Here is a 20306-nt window from a genome sequence, read left to right as displayed (position 1 = left end):
ATTTCCCCAACCAGTGGGCCAGGATCCTAAAATATATAACTGAGATTTTCAGTATTTCAACTGGGGGGTAAGGGGAGAAGAGGGTAGGAAAGGCAAAATAGAAAACAAATTTTCCACTTGCCATCAATAAAATCCCCCAGTGACCTGTAAGAATGACTGTTCCTCTCACTATTCCCGCTCTTTATTTATACATTGCCTCCTGTTACTCCACAAAGTGACCCCAGCTATTGCATATATGTGGAAAGTCAATTCTGCAGTTTGCAAATGCCAGACAAAAATCCCCTCAACACCCTTAACAAAGCACATTGTTAAAGTGACACCTCTGGAATGCCATCATCTGCTGGGGAACCCAAGTCCTTGCAATGAGGCAGGAGAATCTAAGGACCAATTACAAAGCCTCAGTCAGGTCTTCACACCTGTCAGGGCTGAGCAAAGCTCTCAGAACAGAAACAGAGTTACAGCCCAGAAAAGAAGGGAAAAGCCTGCAGGAAAAGAGGAAGAGGAGAGCAAAGGACACAAAAAAGAAAGAGAGGGACAGAGAGGAGATGGGGAAAAGGAAGCCCAGGTGTGAAAAGGCAGGACACTGGCAAATGCCTCCTGTATCCTTCAGAGACTGCCAGAGTTAGGAGTGACCCAGTCCTAGGCTAAGCCCAGATTCTATGATGGTCTATGCATTTAAAATTGACTTATGTTAACCATGTTTCAAAAAGGATTTAAGTGACTTAAAGGACACATATAATACAAGGTCAAATAAAATTAAAAATGAGTGTAAAGAAGGATTAGCAGAGTGGCAGGACCAAGATGTAGAGGAGAAAAAATTAAGCATGGGCTGGAAAACACTCCAACCATGCAGAAATGGACTAGGAAAAAAGTCATAGACCAAAAATGTGTTCCCATGAGTCCCCCCGCTGCTCTTTAAATCAGTTAGCCTGGAATGGCTGTTGCACCGGGATGACCAGCCAGGCAAACAAATATGAATGAACATGTGGACCAGAACCCTCCATTTATGGTCAGAAAAGTCGGCTTCAACTTTCATCTACTTTGAGTCAGATCTTGAGAATACTATGAAATGTCTTTAATAAGCAAGAGGGTTTTTCTGGCTTACAATGTAAGACAGCCACTCATTTCATGTATTCTCCAAAAAAAAAAAAAAAAAAAAAAAGAGGTTAGCTTTCAGGTACAGATGCACAGTGCAGCTTCCAGTGAAGGGATCTCTTTTGTTCTTGGATGGTAAACTCACCTGTCATCAGTCAGAGTCTGATTAGTGCACAGCAGCAAGAGGGAGCAGGGCTGTTCTGGAACGCTCTGGGGGACAGGACAGCGTAGGAGGGGGCCTGGCCATTGCACATAGGATGCTGGTAGTGGACTCCGCTGTGCACAAACCTGTATCCTCTCAGCCTCCACATTAGAGGTTCAATTTCCAGGACACTGCCTGGGTCATGCGTACCTTTTGAAAACGTGATGAAAGATGCACATATACACTACACATACAATGTCCTGGAGAGTACTTCTGGAGGTTCCCAGTTCCACTTGAGCCCATGGACCCAGCATAAGAACCCCCATTCTACAGGTTTCCAACTCTTACACATTTTTTCCAGTAGAACACACATTGTGCTAGTCACCATTTGTCACTGTCACTTGGGAGCATCATGAAACGCTAGTGAACCCTCAATGCTATGAACTGAATTGTGTCTCCCCCAAAATTCTTCTCTTGAAGTCCTAACCCCCAGTGTGATGGTATTTGGAGTCAGGGCCTTTGGGACGTAATGAGGGTTAGATGAGGTCATGAGGGTGGGACTTTCATGACGGGATTAGTAGCTTTATAAGAAGAGGACAGAGCAAGAAGGTGGCCATCTACAAGCCAGGAAGAGCATCCTCGCCAGGAACAGAACTGGCTGGCACCTTGATCTTGAACATCCCAGTCTCCAGAACTGTGAGAAATAAATGTCTGTTGTTTAAGCCATCCAGTCTAAGATATTTCGTTGTAGCAGCCTGAGCAAATATACCCGGATACTCTCAAGGTCAAAACACAGTCCACTTGGTCCACTGTGGGGCATAAAGTCCCCTCATCTTTGCCTCCCCCACCACATGGCCCTAAGGCAAAGTGGAGAATGTCCTCCAGAGCACTGGCTAGCACACAGGTCCAGGACTGAGGAGCCTGGCTGAGCCCCCAAAGAAAGAATCTTAAACAAGAGAAGCAAGGGAAGAAATGAAAGGTCAGGGCTTTCATTTCAGGCAGTACTAGGAGATGATGAAAGGGAGGAGGGGATCGAAATTAAAAATGCAAAAGGAACACTGCTACATGTTCCAATAGATCTGGCTAACTTCATACTCCCTGTGTACACAGCAAGGAGTCTATAAACACTGTTGACTCTCAGGCTGCTCTTCTAAAGAAAATAAACCAGGCTTCAGGCTGGTGTTATAAAATGGCTCCGGCCAGGCAAAGCCGCTTATTCTCAAACAGTATTTCTGCACACCACTGCTCTCCACCAAATAACAGAACTTTACAGACCCCTGGTCAAAGCCAACTCCTCCACGCCACCTTCCCGGCCTGGCTACTCAGTTTGCCACATAGCTTTCTTCATTGTCAGCGTACATCTCTGCTCTGTCTCTCCCATGCAACTGTTCTATTGGCCAAGCTAGGCATTCACTTCTCAAGGGCAGGGCCGAGTCTTCCATGGCTTATGTGACCATTCCAGGAGGCCAGATTCCAGGTTCCGCACTCAGAGGCAGCCCAGTAATTATTGTTGGCCGGCTGCTTTTCCTGAGAAAGCATAATCAGGCCTTTTGATTCCCATACATGCACTGCCCATTTCCCTGCCACTCTCCTCGCTGGTGAAAGGGACTTCTCAGCCCACTCACATCCGGGCATGGTTTCCAGATCAGGGGGTGAGCAGCCCAGCCTAGGTGTGTGCCCAGGTGAGGTTTTCAGCATGCTAAGCAGAAGTAGAAGGAAATAAAGCAGTTCCCTTATCTGTGAAGTGAAGGATTTGTTCTCAGCCATCTCACAGGTGACTGTGGGTTGGGAAAATGTCATTTTGTGGTGTGGCAGACACCGTTGTCTGACCATTCAATATCCATGCTGCCCTTCCTCCTTGCCATCAGACACACCTATTTTGTCCACAATAGCAAGGTATCCAGCTAAAACACTCACCTTTCTGGCCTCTCTTACAGGTAGGGGTGGCCAGTGAAACCTAAGAGGAATTCTGCTGGAGACCTCAGAGAAAGCCTTGGTTTTTTTTTTTTTTTTTGGTTTTTCTAATATAGGTTCTACCCCTTTCTGCATCACCCTCCCACTTTGTTCCACCAGAGAGGCTGATGTAAGGCAGGAGGTGAAACAGTCGCTTTGCAGTCATGAGGACAAAGCTCTCTGTGCTAAAGATGGCAGAATGAAAGGGTAGAAAAATTGGGGGCTCTGCTGGCACAGGTCAACCACTGCACTGTTCTTGGAGGGCCTAGCTCAGGACTTCTTGGTTCATAAGATAAGCAGGCCCCACATGTTTAAATTACTGTATTTTCAAGTCAAGTGACATATGTATATATTATATATATATATATGTATATAAAAAATATATATATATATGCTTGTGATCTTGATATGTTTGTTGGTTTTTGTTGTTGCTTTTTGTTTTGTTTCTCTAAAAGCAAATTTGGCTCAGGTGATCGTTTCTCAAAAGGGCAAGGAGAATGAGGAAAACAAAAATCTACCCACCAGGATGTTTTTCTTTCGGTTGGCAAATACCAAGGAACACACTTCTCCATGAAAGGTGTCTACATTTCATGGAAGACCACAGATATCAAAAAGTCTCCAAAACTGCAAACTGTTTTATAGAAATGTAGCCCAATAGAAAAGAACCACAAGGTAACTTAAAACTTGTTAAACTCCATAGCTAAGGATTTTCTCTCTTTTGCATTCAACCCCACTATCAGCAATGACTTTTTTTTCTTTTTTGCCTTAAATAAAAATGTATAACCTCCAGGGGAGATGGTGATTTAGTCACAAGTTTCTAACAGCTCCCTCCCAAAGCCCTCCTGAAATTGCCAAAGTCATAATAATACATTATGGAAAAGGGGTCCATATAAGTGTCAGAATCTCCATGGAACTTCTGTTAGACAGAATGATGGTTGGTTCAGATAAAAGGAAGGCACAGAAGACCAACTTAGAACGCTGCTTCCCCAGAAAGCAGGACTCAGGAGTGGTTCTCTCCCTGAACTCTACTTAAATCAACTGCTTTGGAAAGTCTAAGGCAGGATGGATTTCAGGCCATGGGTCAGGGGGACAGCATGCGGCCTAAATGCCTTTGCTGTAGCTTCTCTGCAACACTGCAGAGTTTCTCTGATGGGTAGCCCCAGGGGACAGGCAGTGCTAAAGCAGGCAGAGAGACATTCAGCAACTACCCAACGCTATGAACAGAAGTCCCACCAGGACTGCTCAGTGCCACGCTCACCATCCCTTCTCCACTCTCCCAGTGTTAATGGATCCCTAAACATATCACAATCAGCCCCAGAAAAGCAATTTATGTTAGAAAAAACAATGTACATGATCTCAATGTCCAGTAATAGATAGTTGTTTCAGGGGATGGCAGAAACATGGAACAGGCCATCCCCTTCCTATCTTCTTACTTGTAACCTGAAGACGCTAACACCTGCCACCAACCCACCCCCTCAAAACTTACAAAGAATTTCAGTTCCTCAGAAGCAGGTGCCTGAAAAACCAAAGTGTGAATTCAGTCATGCAAATCAATACCAGGCTTTGAGCCTAAGAGGATTCAGGTAGGAACCAAAGAAACTTTTAGGTTCTTTTTCCCTAAATGTCCTTTCGCAATTAGGCTGTAATACAGAGGCCTTATTCTATGTACTAACTTTTTCCATGTGTTCAGAATTCAGTAAGCATTTCTTCCTAGGCCTTTCTGCAATTACTGGAGCAGAAAGCAGGAGGAAAGGAACTAAATATCTCCTAAGTAGCGGCAGTTCACCAGGCACGGTGACGGACATCTTATTACATCATGTCATTCGTCCTCTCTCATGGCCTTATGAAATAGCTTCAGAAAGGTGCTCGGAGGAGAGAAAGCCAGAACCAGATTGAAAGCCCAGACTCATGCATTCGTTCACCCATTCACGCACCAAACATTGTACTGCATACCTGCAATGGGCCTGGCATAGTTCTGATAGCTGAGGACACCACCGTGGGTAAAACTGACAAAGTCTCTGCTTTCGTGGTGCTTACATACATTGGAGGAGACAAAGAACACACAGGCACACTTATCAGAGCTTCCCAACAAGCATGCTGCGGAGTGCCGCAGCCCCATGAGACCAGGAAAGGGGAGCAGGTCAGCTCGGAGGCTGGAGCCCCTGAGGAGGATCCCACCTGCTGTGATCTGCCTCCTCCATTACTTGAACACACCGTGTGGATATTGCCATTTTCTATGAGTGCCATGTCAACAGAGCGTGGACACACTAAATAAATAATCTGTCAGTGGTGATATGGGCTATGAAGTTGTACTGACTCCAACATCCCTGCTCTTTCCTCCAACCCTCTCCCCCAGTGGTTGAGCAATCAGCAGACTACAGGACATTCAGAAACCCACCACAGAAATAGGAAGGGTAGAAATAAGAAAGCTAAAACTCCATCACACTCAGTCCACTCAACCATCCCACCTCTCTGCTGAGCCAGCCTTAACTTCAGTTCCCTCCTGTCTGTATTTAAAATCAAAAGGAAACGCTGGGTTTCGACCCATCCTCAACTTGTAAACACAGCTGAAAAACCAAATGGTTTTCTGGCAGCTATTTTTCTGCCTTTCCATCTGTACAAGAATATGTGTATGTTAAGATTGTCAGGGTCACTGGGTGCCTTTAGTTAGAACATAAAGTCCTAGGGCCCAAGGGCGCAGGTTTGTCTCCATCTGGGTTTAGTCTTGGCCTTCTCAACCCACAGCCCCAGGCCTTCCTGCAGTTCCCAAATGTGGGTCATGGCTGCAGGGGAGCCCTGGAATGAAAACTTGCAAACCCAGAGCAGAACCAGAAAAACAACTCCTGTCAGTGCCTCAGAAATGAGCACTCTCTCAGGGTAGGAAGGTAAATGTCACAGCTAAAAGATTAGCTTCAGGCTCTTTGGTTACAAACAATACAGTATTCTCCCCCTAGATCCCAACCCCTTTCCAGAGGACAGTGTCTAGTGCCTAAGTTACCTGTAAATGGAAAGAGGGGGGGAAACACCACACTATATTTTAACTTTTTAATTGTATTCCACTGAAATCCATAGTCTGCATCTGGTTGTTTGAACAAGTTTTTATTAACACAAAACAAAAGACAGCATGCACACACAAATATGTTGAAGACTCTTGTGGGGCAACTTGGCTTCTTGCTGGACTACAAAGGGGTGCTTATCTGTGACTAATTTTTTTTAAAAAGTTAAAATCAAAGCTGCCACAGGAATCCCAGCTTATGAATCCATATTCCAAAAGTTTGCGAGAGCAGGATGTTGATAGTGCAGTACATTGTGTGTGTGTTGGGGGCTGGTACGTGGGAACTCTGCACTTTCTGCCCAATTTTGCTGTGAACCTAAAACTACCCTAAAAAATAAAGTCTCCTTTTTTATAAAAGTTTTTTTAAACATAGGTTCTTCGAACTCACAAGGTATTTTCATATTGAAATACTGTGATAAAAAGTCATCTGTTTCCCAGTCAGGCCCCAGAAACCCACGTAACCCACCATGCAGCTGAACAGTGGAGTGAATCCTCACCTCTGTGTCTCCCCAGAGGAACCTGCTCTGCTCTGGGCTACGGGCTGCCCCCTTCCTCCCTGTGCAGTCTGGAAACAGAATTCGCCTTACTCTCCACCCACCTGTCTTCAGCCCTCATGTGCCAGACTTCACCATGCTAAAAAGCTTCCTCCTCCCATCCCTGTCCCCCACATCCCTGGGAGGCCCAAGGGCCATGAAAGGAACATCGCCAGGTACAGCCAAGTAGAGAGCAAGGGCAGAATCCAGCAGCCGCACACAGCAGGCCCAGGAGGGTCGCAGGGATGTGTCCACCACAGCCCCTTTGTAGGTCCTGAAACCCAGGCATTGCTTGTGGCTGCACATCTTCTTTGAAGCTACAATCATTTATTTTAATGTTCCTTCAACAAGTTCATATTCTTCTTACAAAGCCATTTGTCCTCACCTGCCCCTATTATTATTTCCTACAAAAATGGAGCCCATTAGTTTGGGGTTTTTGTTGTTTTTCTACCATTTGAATATTGTTGACGCCTCTGTGATCCAACCCATGCTTGGTATTCAGCCAATCCGCCTGACACTTTCTCAGTGGAAGAATCAGAAGAAATAAAGAAAGGAAAAGGCTCAAGCCTTCCAGTCACCTGGTAAATCTCAACACTCTTTTACAGGCATAACAAGTTCAGAGGCCATGTTTTTGCACACCCCGAAGCCTGAGAACTACAAATGACACACACACAAAAGAGACATGTGTAGAGACTCCTCCTTGCTAATTGAAAGGACATCCAGGGAAAGATGCACTTGGTCTGAAGAGAAGAATGCAGAAAGGATCCTCATTAATCTACACGGGTACCACTGACAATCTCCAGGGACAATTTTGAGGACTGATATTAATCTTGTTACCAAAAAAAAAAAAAAAAAAAGAGGCAATGCTGTGTGAGAATATATTCTACAGCTTGTCTATGTACTCTCAGTTCCTGCCCTTTTGTAGTTTATACTCTTGCCTAGAAACAAGGCCTAGGCAGAATGCCACCTGATGTGCACACAGGTTCTGACTTCAGTGAAGACCCTGAGCTAACACACAATCAGTCCTTGGAGTCCTCGGAGGTCAGCTGAAGAGCAGGCTCAGCCCTTATGCATCTTGACCACTCTGTAGCAACCCTCCCCTCTTCTGGATCCTGTGATGGAATTTTCCTGGCTTTTTTCTACCCTTTCTGCCAATTCTTTCTCAGTTCCACCTGCAGATTCTTCCCCTTCCAACCCTCCAGGTGCCCCCAGGGCTCCATCCTCAGCCTTTCTCTCTCACTCTGGCCTTTCTGGACTATTTTATGTGGACTATTGGCTTCACTTATCCCACATCAGACTCTTAACACCCAATCTACACCTCCAGTCCAGACCTTCTCTGGAACTCCAGACCCAAGTTTCCAAATGCACTGTAGGCGTCACTCCTGAATGTTCTGCAAATATACAGAATCATCATGTCTGAAAATGAAGTCATTATCTTCCCCATCAAACACATTCTCCCTCCAAATATTCCCATACTGGATCAATGGCAATACCATCAACTCAGCCTGCCCAGTCAGAGAACAGGAAGTCTCCCATTTCCTTCTCTCATCCCCCATAGTCACCAAGTCTCCCAGTCTAGCTTCTAATCCTGTCTTGCATTCATTTGCTCCTTGCTGTCAGGTTCAAGCCTTCATGGTGTCTTGAACTACTTCACGGATGAAACAGCCAGCCAATCATCTTGCCACTATCAATTCTGCCCTCCAATCCATCCTTTATGACCAGTAGGGTTTCTAAAACACAGTCCTGCTCCTGCTCCTCTCATGTTAAAAGGCTCCCATGTTCCTGCCTACAAAAGAATGTCCAAATGGGTCACCACAGCAAGCAGCTTGCCGTATCCCCTAACACTCCCCACACAGCGCCCTACTCTCAAACTATTCCCAGAATCGACCATGACTTTCTACACATTTCTACTCCGTACCTGCTGTTCCCACTGCCTGGAGAACTCCTGTTTTCACATCAGCAGCCACTGCAAATATCACCTGCTCTGTGAAGTGTTCCCAATTCTTCATACCCTTCAGATTTGTCGTTCCATCCTCTGTCCTACAGAAATACTTTGAACACAGCTCTAATGCAAAACATGTCCCAGGGATTTAATGACTTACAAAATGACTTGTTTATGTATCTTCCTTCCCACCCTACTGGAAGAGCCACAAGGTCAAGAACGTACATCCCCCTGCCTAGAACATGCACATGCTTAGAAAAGCAGTTCATTAAGCTCCTCAAATTGGAGGAAGGACCAGCTCTGGGAGATGTTTCCCCAGGATGCGCAGACAGGAAGCAAGGGGAAGGAAGGAGTTAATGGCTGAGGCTGTAAAATGCTATGACTGGTAACCTTGGATTTCAATTTCTGTTCAACACAATTGGCCAGTAAGAAAACATTTTCATCACAAATCCTATTTCCTCCAAATTTTCTAAAAACATCAGCCTATCAGTTTGAATCCTGAAAGCTCTTTCTCAGCCAAAAGGAATTTCCCTTTAAACAAAAACTATGTGGACATTTCCAAGATATGAAATGTTAAAAACCAGGATTTTCCACCAGACAACTAGGAAACTGTGGATTTTTTCCCCCCAGACTCCTCTTATTTGCCAAGAAGTCTGAAGAAGTATGAAGAGGGGTTTTTTTTCCCCCTAATGTTAAAAAAATGTTTCCTACCTCTGTGCCTCTCTGTTTTTCCATTCTTTATTTTGTCTGGGTTTTATTTAAGCAAGGTTTTAAGTCAGTAAACAGAGAATAAAAATGCAAAACTACACCTGCCAATATGAAATATGCAAGCAACTAAAATATTGTTGCTGTTGCTTTAAATAACCCATTTTTTTTAAATGGGAGACTTTCAATGGTAGAGGCAAGATATATGTAATACAAATGATTCTTTGGGCTATGTAATACAAATGCAGAATTTTACAGCTGGATAAACCAAGACTTACAATGTGAAGTAAATTGCACTACAATGGGTTCATACATCGAAAGGCTTTCTCCCTCTGCAATAAAAAAAATGAAATTCTGCCATTCATAGCAACATGGATGAACTTAGAGAAAATCATGTTAAGTGAATTTCAAGCCAGGCACAGAAAGAGAAATATTGCATGTCCTCACTCATAAATGGGAACTGAAAAATAAACAAATAAATAAAATTAAATATAAAATAAAAGAAACATACAACAATCACAATCATACACTGAACTTTCAAAAGTAGAGAACAGAACTGAGGTCACCAGAGGTGGGCAAGGGGGAGGGGAAGGTAAGGGAGGAATCGGTAAAGGACACGAAAAATGACTACATTGTATAATGTTGAACTTTAAAATAAAGCATTTATGAAAAAAAAACAAAGTAAAAATGCTTTACCTCCAAAGAAAAATTCTCTTCTAAGAGCTACTATTCTAAGAACTACTTCTAACAAAAAGCAGGCATAGAAATTTGGGTGGAGGGCTGGCCGGTTAGCTCAGCTGGTTAGAGTGCAGTGGGGTTTATTTTGTTTTTTCTTTTTAAAAGATGACCAGTAAGGGAATCTTAACCCCTGACTTGGTGTTGTCAGCACCACGCTCTCCCAAGTGAGCCACGGGCCAGCCCTAGAGCGCAGTGTTCTAAGGTCAAGGGTTCAGATCCCAATATCAGCCAGCTACCCCCCAAAAATAATAATACTTGAAAAGAAAAAGAAATTTGGGCAGTTCAGAGTAAACTATCTCAACTGTTTTTTTGGCAGCTGGCTGGTACAGGGATCCAAAATCTTGACCTTGGTGTTACCAACACCGTGCTCTAACCAAGTAAGCTAACCAGGCAGCCCCCATCTCAACTCTTAAAAAGAATTCAAAGCTCTCTAGTAATGTCAGTAACGTTTAGATAAATAAATTACAACAGAATAGAGCAACTGAAAAGCAAGCAATTCAACATGAGCCCAACAGCAGCTATGCACACCCGAGGAATATATGGTATATGATCTAAGTTACATCTGACTTTTGCACGACCTTCCACCCAGTTGAAAAAAATAAATATATCCCCCACAGAACACCACAAAGCGTTTCCCAAGCCAAAGTATAAGCAAAAGTCCAGTCAAAACAACAGCCTGCATCTGCTGGGTGACACTCCAGAAGCAGCTGTATCTCAGGAATGACTCATGAGCTCCTCATGGGTTTACACTGCAGGGGAGCTGAGTCACAAACATTCCCTGAGAAAAACAGGGTGCGGTGATAAGGGGGATCTAAGTGTCCCCAGCTCTTCTTAGTCAGAATAACACAACACGAATATTCAAGGGTTACCCAGCCAGTGCTGTTCTGTAGCTAAGGTGAACCCAGAAGAATCTTCAAAGATCTCCTACTTTCCATCAACAGACAAACAACAGATATAAAGATCTGAGAACCAGCTGCACTGAAGCTGATAGAGCCCAGGGGAGCGGACGCAGAGAAGAGAATGCCAAGTACCAAACGCTCACATCTAACAGAGGTGAGGAAGCCAGCAAAGGAGGAAAAGCTAAGCCTGCCAGAATGTCAGGGAAGCCAACGCAAAAAATGAGTTAGGAGATGACCCTGTGGTCAATATTGCCAAATATTTCCATGAGGCCCAGCAGATTAGGACAGAGAACAGACTACTGGATTCAGCAGTTAGAAGAGGCAGGAGGACCTACAGTCAGCAGCAGGAACCAGAGCACACTGGGCGCAGGAGCAGAAACAGAGGCCGGAGAAACAGAGGCTGGAGCTCTTGTCCACTCATTTGAGAAAAGTTGGCGGTAAACAAGGGAGAAAAAAATGAGCCAGAAGGGGCATCTGGCAATCGTGTGTTCAAGGCAGACACCTGTGTTTATAGCGAAGGTGGAAGCTCGGGAAGAGAGGAAACAAAGGTCCACAAGAGAGATTGCAGACCCCCTCTGCCTCCTGAATGATGTCACACTCCTCAGGTTGGGGTGTTTTGTCCTCAGAGAGAAGACAGCTGACTTAAAGGACAGGGTGGGAAAGTGCTTCTATTACGGGCCAGGCAGTAACATGCGAAGAAACGGAGATCCAAACTAGTGACGTAAAGTGCCCAACGTCACCGGAGAATCAATGGTCCTCAGCACCAAATCAGCCTGGCTTCAGCCCACCCTTTGCACAATGCTGCCTTCAACTCTACACCCAGTGGAAACTGGGACTGTTAGTCAATCTCCCTACCCCCATCTTGTTTTCTAAACAAAACCAGAAAAGATATTGATACTGAATTACTCAAGTCACTATCATACTAAATTTACACATTTGCAGAAGCATTTATAGGAATCCAGAGTTTAAAGAATATAACAAAAAACTCCAAGGCCACCCAGTTTATCTGTCTTCCAGACTGCCTCACCACACTTAATTGTGCATCAAGCAATTACCATGTATCGCTGAGCACCCTGCACTTGACTAAGCATTATGGGGGTACAGAAAAGACAAAGCCAAGTCTCCTGTCCTCAAGGAGCTTGTGTTCCAGCTGAGCAAATTTCTTTACCCCTCTAGATCTCAGACTCTCCGTACATAAAATGGGCCATAACCTCGCATGCACCTCATAGATAACCCATACTATTCAATTCAGGGAAAAAATCAAGGTCACCTGGAACTTCATTTGGAAGAGCCAGAGGGTAACTAGTGAGCAGAGAGAAGGAGGAATAGGGTCAAGGTTTACCCAAAAATGGTGGGTCTCGAAATTTCCTTTCAATCTTAATTCCACCAGAGCAGGGAACATGGACACTACTCCCACATTCACAAGATCATTCGCTTGGACAATTCAAATGCTCTGCAGCCACAGGCCTCAACCCTACCAAATGCCCAGCCAAGGCCTCGGGCCATTTGCCCCAAGACTCAGCAGACCAGTTAGAGCCATGCCAGGCTGAGGCAGGCAATTCAAGCTGCCAGCAGGCACACGTGGCCTCATCAATATTTGAATAACCATATGAAACTAGAAAAATAGCTTCTTTGAAAAATGGCATTCAGCTTTCCACCTGCTGTAGATCTCAAACAGAACAAGTCATTCTTGCTTTGCATGGTGAGCATGATTACAGGCTCAGCTAGTTACCTCCAGCCCTGGTATTCGACCCTGATGCAGAGAGTCCAGGTAACTAGTAATAGTTAATTCTACATGCCCTAGTTAGTAAGTCAAGACACAGCTATACTCTCCCTGACTCTGCTCTGTGTACAGCCTTTGTATGTATTTCAGAGAGGTTATTCCTGTCTCTATAGCCTTCCTTCACTGGGTACTGGTAGCACAGCTAAATAATGTTCTCAGAACTTTGCAAGTGGCACAGTACTTGGGTTTGTTTTTTTGCTCCCAGGGCTAATTACTGTGGATTTTAAAACATTTTCTAGTTGCTAGCTCATCTTTGTGAGAAAACAAACACATTTCTTTGTTAAACAAATACATCTTTTAACTATGGAAAGAACTGTCACCTCAGACTATTTTACTATGGTCATGCCAGTTGAGTCTCTGATACCTCTTCTATCTCCGAATGATTAATCTAAGCCAATAATGTAAATACCATTCTCCTTTCCAGCCATTGGTTTAGGAATGGTCATGTGACCCAAGCCTTACCAATAAAGCTCTAAGAAAAATCAGCTGATTGGCTACTGAGAAAAGTTCATTCTATCCCTTAGAAGGAACCCAAGGAAGAGACAATCTCTCTTCTTCCTCTGGATATTGTCATTTTGAATGCAACACCTACAGCTCGTATGCCCATCATGCCTTCAACCTGAGGATGAAAGCTGCATATAGATGGATGGAACCAAGGTCCATGGGGACACTGAGGAGCTGCTGAATCAGCCAAATCAGGAGCTATATTTCTAGGCACACTGCAATGTGAGATAATAATTTTTTTATTGTATAAGCCAATCTGAATCAGTTTTTGCTTATTTGCAGCTGCAAGCATTGTAATTAATTCAATTATTAATCTAGATGCAATTGCCTCATTTCTCCTGCAAGAGCAACGTCACATCACAACTCAGTGTTTCCATAGAATGTTGTAACTCAGGGCTCTTTAAAGGACAGCAAATACAAAACTCTGCACTGCCCTCCCACCTTTCAGGACAGTGCTTGTGTCTACCTTCCCTCACAGATGTTAACATCATGAGAACAATTTCAGAGTCAATAAAATAGGTCAAAGATGTTTCACCAAGCCAATGGAAATCATTCAGATGATAGATAAGCTAGCAACACATAAGCAAGACTTCCTTATGAAATAAGGGCCACGTGTATGGAATAACAGAGGGGTAGGGATCTCATTCCACAAATATTCCTCTCCTACATTAAGTTCTCCATTTAGAGATTCACTTTTTTGACCTAAAGTAATTATTGTTAAATATAAGTGCCCACTTAGGGGTAACATGTTAAGCCTTACCAATATTTAAACTTTTAGTATGAGCTTAACAAATTTTTCCTAAGAGCAAAATTTGAAGAGGGGGAGTTGGAAAGAGAAAATAGTTACAGCGAGCACCTGGGGCCTGAGAAGGGAGGGAAACACCAAAGGGCTTAAGATGTAGAAAGGTCAAGTGAGGGCCGTAGAAACAAATTACATTCCCCAATTTTGTCTCCTGCTAGAGCTCATTACGTTTACTCAGCTTAGAAAGGTCAGAGGACCACATGTAATGACATCATCACCCAATGAAAACTCAGGTCTTCCTTCACAACCTGGCCAGGGGCCAATAACAGGAGTTGACTCCAAGGTGGAACCTCAAGCAAAAGCTCCAGTATCCCATTGGAACCACATCAGTCTCTGAGCCAGCGTGAAGAAGAAGAAACCACCCAACCTGGGAGATCAGCCAACTCTTTCCCGGCAATCAGTGAGCAATGTGGAACCAGACAGCCTTCCCAGGCCAACACCAGGATGGTCGAACATGCCCTTAACTTCTTACCTACCACTACCTGGGGTCAGTCATTCCACTTTAAGAACCAACCGGAAATAAAATTTTAGTAACACACCACCAAATAATTTTATAAATAACTGGCTTTAGATAAATTTTGCATTTAAAACAAGCAGAACTTCTGTTGTTATCTTTGCAAAGATTTAATGTAGTTCCTATTATATACTTTTTAAAGGGATCTAATCATTGCAAAAGTTGATAAAATCTCTATTTTCCAGATGGCTAACCTGAGATATAAGAAAGAAAGTTACCAAGATCATGAAGTTTATCACACTAACCCACTGTCAACCTTCACCCTTAGAGCCCCTTCCACCAAGCCTTCCCACTTGCCCTATTCTTCACCCAGGGCCTCCACTGACTTGAGTAGTAGTGAACTTTAATATAGTCCTCAAACCCCCTTTGCCCCCAGAGACATTCGGGTGAAAATCACCTCTAGCCCAGTTTTACATGGTATCTTTAAGTGGTAATTCTTCACTTTCTCAACACGTGCAGGAGGTAAAAATTTGAACAGTACCAAAGGGTATAGTGTACAGATAATCCTCCTTCCCTCTCCTAACCTCTGGTGTCCTAACTCTCCCTCCCAGAAACAGTTATCTGTTTCTTAAGCATCTACTAGACACAGTCTGTGCGTATATAACACACATAGATAAAATTTATAATTATTTTGATCTTTAAATTGCAAAAGCCCACATAGAATTCCCAGAAATGTAATTTGCACAAAATCTTACAGGAATGCAACATAAGTGTTGGAAATGTCCAACATCCAGGCAAGTTTAGGGAAAGAGGCAAGGATTCTCACAATGATATCAAATCCTGACAGACATACTCATTTTCAGATCTGCCATCTTTTCTGAACCTACTTTTAGCCTGTATCCAATCTTGAAGCAACAGCTTTCATAAAAGTACTACTCTCTGAATTAAAAAAATAATTTATCATCTGTATAGAAACTACTCTTTACACTTCAAGAGGCAGCACAGAGCTTTGGTAATTCTGGATCTAATGAGCAAGTCCGTATTCATTCTATCCATATGCTTCATTATTCTGTAGACTTCAAACCTGTCTCCTCCAGGCATTTGTCCTTCCGGACCAAGAAGTCTTTGTAACTAACCAAATGAGAAAAACATTGCTCCCAATGGCCCACAGAAGACAACTGAGAAACATTATAATGCCAGCTTTGGGCAACCTGAACATTCAATATTTTTAAAATCAGGATTGTGACAAGTTTGCTAAAACAGGGCTTTAGCAATCATGCTGGTGGCTAAATCCCTATTCAGAGCAACAACAGTGATCATGCTAGGAAGGCTTGGTGGCTGTCACTGTCAACCTTAGCTGCTTTCAAATCAGCAGTTTCTGTATCCCAATCATTCTCTCCCCACTTCTTACTCAGTTTTTCTCTTTAAGTCATGATTCTTCATTCATCTAACATTATGGGCAAGAACTCAGGCTTTGGAGGCAGGCAGATCTGGGCTTGAATCCTGATCCAGTCACTAACCAGCTGTGGAATCTGAGCCAAGTTGTTTAAACTCATGAACCCTCAGTTTCCTTACATGTAAACTGAGAATAATAAAAATGGCTCGCTCATTGGACCATTAGAAGGATTAATTGGTATAATTTTTGTAAAGCACTTAAATACAATGTCTTTCAGCAGGACCAGATACATAATTTGTGGGACCCAATGAAAAATGAAAATATAGGTCCCTCTATTCAAAAATTATTAAGAATTTCAAGATGGCAACAATAAAGTCTCAACCAAGCGTGAGGCCTATGGGGCTGCCCAGGTGGCGGGCCCATGCAGCTGGCCCTCCCTTTCAGATAATTAACACCCAGTAGATGGTAGCTCTCATCATCTTTCCCAACTTACACCTGCACCCTCCTCCCCAGAGGCTCTCCTCTCCCTCTACAATGCCCAATCCACTTGACTTGGAAAGTTTCACTGGGTCATTCCAAAAATAGGCACTGGTGTCTCAGAAGTAACCTGCATTTATAAGAAAAATAACTCACCAAAAAGGAGGAATCTAAAACAGGAGATGATGTTATCACAGGCTCATGCCCAGCACGCTCCTACCTGAGGGCTTTGCTCTGACTTTTCACCCTGCTGTCACTCTCTCTTCCTCAAGTCTTTGTTCAGATCCATTTTCTATGGGAGGCTTAGTCTGATCACTCAATTCAATACCATATTTTGCCCTTCCTCCATCCTGTATTCTCTATTCCCCTTACTCTGTTCTACTTCTACTTTTTTCCATAGCAATTATATTGTCTAAAATACTACATAGATTACGTACGTCTTTATTATGTCTATCTTTTATTGTTTATCTTCCCCTCTGCAAACACACACACACAAACACACACATACAGAATGTACACTTCTCAAGGTTAGGAATTTTTGTTTGCTTTTGTTCACTGATGCAGCCCAAGTACTTTGAATAGTGTTTGGCACATAGAAGATACTCAAAAAATATTAACTAAAAGAACAAATATATCTTTGAATAAATGCATAATCAGGCCATCCTTTTTCTCCATAGAGATTCAGCTGGAGATCAGGCCATCCTACATTAGGACGAAGGGCAATAATAACCAGCTCTGCAACTAGACACCCAACAGAGTTCAAGAAACAGATGGGCAAGTTACCTATTTTCAAATCTCTACGAAACCCCCCTTAGCCTGGAAGGAATATGATTCAACAGTCTGTGCTATTAAACCCAATACCTCTTTCAATGCTAATTCATATGCACAGTTTGTTGCAGCAATGATGAGCAGCATTGTACATGAGTGAGCTGTTCAGAAGGGAACCACATCCCTAAGTGGAGGACATAAGTCATTTTTAAAAGTGAAGATGATGGGCCAGCCCGTGGCTCACTTGGAAGAGTGTGGTGCTGATAACACCAAGACCACAGGTTCAGATCCCTATATAGGGATGGCCGGTTAGCTCACTTGGGAGAGCGTGGTGCTGACAACACCAAGTCAAGGGTTAAGATCCCCTTACCAGTCATCTTTAAAAAAAAAGGAAAAAATAAATTAAAATGAAGATGAGAAGAAAAATGATCACACAATACTGTTCTCTCACAATGACATAGAAAAACTGAGTTGTTAATATTAAAAGAAATATAAGGTCTCTACCTCTGAAACTGTGCATAAAGCTCAGTCCAAGCTGTTCTTCCTGGAATTAATGTCACAGTCACAGGTAGCATCTCAAACACTAGCCTGTGGTCTCACAATTGCAAGCCACAGGGCCCAGGAACGGCAGTGTGGATACCCTGTGTATAATTCATCCCATCAGCTGAAAGACGACCCCAAAGCTGCAGCATTACAGATGATGGATGAGACATTTTTTACAGTAGGAGAACTGTGCATTTAAGAACAATAGAGAAGAGCTACCCTTTCGCAAATGATTAAAATGTAGCCCGTGTCAGTAGAAATATCTGGAATACCCAATAATCAGAAGATAGTTGAGGGCCAACATGCTCCAAGTTCTCTACTGAGGACAGGAAGCACATCTGGGCCCCCAATCCAAATGCAGCCCACATGGTCTCCTCGGCACATGCTTGGTGACCAAAGCCTAGAAGATCACGTTGAACATCTGGCTTTTGCCCCGGCATAAACCACCACTCCCTCTTAGCCCTCCACTACGCACTTTTTAAGCAAGCTGTTCTCAGCCACCACAATGCTTTGGTGGGAATCAACAGGGAGGCCCTTATCCCTTTTCCCAAAATAACGTCAGCCAAAGGCAAAGGCCAAAGAGGCCATTTTGCAAAAGTTTCAAATATCCTAGTACTGACCCCTGTTAAAAGAAAGAACTGAGGGGTGGAAGCGGCCAGGCCTCTTGTTTTCCCATTAGTCTGTCTGCCTGTCTGTCTCTCTCTCTCTCTCTCTCATTACAAACTTCTACATGTATAAAAAAAAAAGAGATCTTCCACAAAGTCACATTATTAGTGATAATTGTTGGAAACAAAATTTCATTTTGCCAATTTAATACTAGAAAGTTGAAACTGAAAACTTGAAATGTGCACGCTCTCTGACAGTTTAATCCCCAAAGAGGTCTCTGAGGCATAAGACTGAACAGGGAATGGGTGAGCTGTCCCACCTTCCCAAAAAGCCTTTCTGAAATATGCAGCTGCCTCAGATTTTCCATGCTCCTCTGCTGGTCTTTCCTCTGCAGAGGGAGGAAGCTTCTTGGCTGTGCAGTTTAACAAGCCAAATAAAGCAGCCTTCCCCCTAACGTGGAGGGGCCTTTAACACACACAGTACTTTTTAAAAAACAAATAAGAAAGTAAAGGAAGAGAGAAAATGAGACAGATGGAAAGAAAATCCTACTTTATCTTGTCCAGTTTTTAAAAACCTTCCCACAAAAATCAAAATCAAAGTAGGCGGAGGCACATTATTCTCAAAACACATAGCCCTTCCCCCGCAGTACAATAGTGTTAGCGATAGAAATGGTATTACAGATGTGGAAAAGCCTGGGGAGGGGTGGACAAGAGGGAGTGTCAATTGCTAATGGCATACCAAGTGTCATTACTCTTAGGAAAAGTTTAAAAGGGCCAGCTGCCCATCTTCATCTGTTCTGACAGAAGAAACACCGCTCTCCCCAGACCTCCCGTGCCCCTTCCCAGCTCCCGGGTCACCAGCTGTTCCTCCGACGACAGCACTCCCCGCTCGTCGCCAGCCCGCCCCCGCCCCCGAGTCCTCACCGTGTGGTACATGAGGGCCTCGGTGTCCCCGGGCTCTGACAGCTCGCTCAGCTTGCGGTCCCACTGCAGGACGTTCTGCTCCCCGCTCTCCAGCACCTCCATGGTGGTCCGAGCGGAGCTGGGTCGAGGATGCTGAAGGCACGAGGGGACCGGGCCGAGCCGCCGCGCTCTCCGCGAGCGTTTGCGGGGGACTTATGCACTTAGGAGGAAAACGCCCGCTCCTCTGCCCTTGTCCTCGGAGATCTGAGAACCCCCCGGGGAACCGAAGGCTGCGGGGGTTAACGAGGGATGTGCAACCAAACTGAAGAAGGCAGGAGATGAGCTCTCGCCTCGGGAAAATCCCTTCGCAGGAAGCCCACTGCCCACCCCTGCTCCAGACACAAACTTTGTGACTACCCAGGGCTCCTCCGCTCGGCTCCAGGACCCAGCTGAGACCCCACGCCCCCTCCGGGGCAGTGACCAATCGGATACCCGCCTCGCCCGCCGGACCCAATCAGAAGTCTTTTGCTCTCCGCCCTGTCCCTCCCACAAAGTCAGGAGCAGCGGGAAGCCTCCGCCCCGGCTTTGGAATGTGGGCAAGGAATACCTTTGACGTCACCAGGGAACTCCTCCTGCCCGAGCCCGGCCAGCGGCCGGCTGTGTGCTACAGCGGACCAATGGAGGACTTGGGTCCGGAAGTGATGAACTGCGGGCTCGACCAATGAGGAAGGGGCATCTGGGAGGGACAGCCAATCAAATAGCGACAAGAATACATTCTATGAAAGAGGTGGGGCGAGCTCAATCCCCTCGCTGAGAATCCCCAGAAATTAGCCAGGACGCTGAGACGTAGAGAGAAAGTAGCTGCGAGGCAGGACTTCGCTAGACAGACGGGACAGACGGAAATACTGTCCAAAATATTTTCAAGTCGCTTTGCTCGTTTCAGTTTCTAGGGATTTTTTTTTTAATGAGCTGCATATTATACACAAGTATAAATATCCTCCTGCGCATT

The 20306-nt window shown here is 44.3% G+C and overlaps 1 protein-coding gene across 1 annotated transcript in view; it reads right to left on the bottom strand.

The window, feature by feature from the left end:
* Positions 1-19703, bottom strand: part of CREB3L2 (cAMP responsive element binding protein 3 like 2) — a 127892-nt gene extending 108189 nt beyond the window's left edge. The window contains exon 1 of the mRNA XM_063099932.1: positions 19319-19703. Within this exon, the coding sequence (XP_062956002.1) occupies positions 19319-19420 (102 nt within the window). The 5' untranslated portion in view covers positions 19421-19703. The remainder of the gene's footprint in view (positions 1-19318) is intronic.
* Positions 19704-20306: the final 603 nt, after the last annotated feature.

The sequence above is a fragment of the Cynocephalus volans genome, chromosome 6 (assembly GCF_027409185.1).
Source record: "Cynocephalus volans isolate mCynVol1 chromosome 6, mCynVol1.pri, whole genome shotgun sequence".
Classification (NCBI taxonomy): Eukaryota; Metazoa; Chordata; class Mammalia; order Dermoptera; family Cynocephalidae; genus Cynocephalus; species Cynocephalus volans.
The sequence above is the reverse complement of the archived record's forward strand: the minus strand, read 5'-3'. Positions and strand labels throughout refer to the sequence as shown.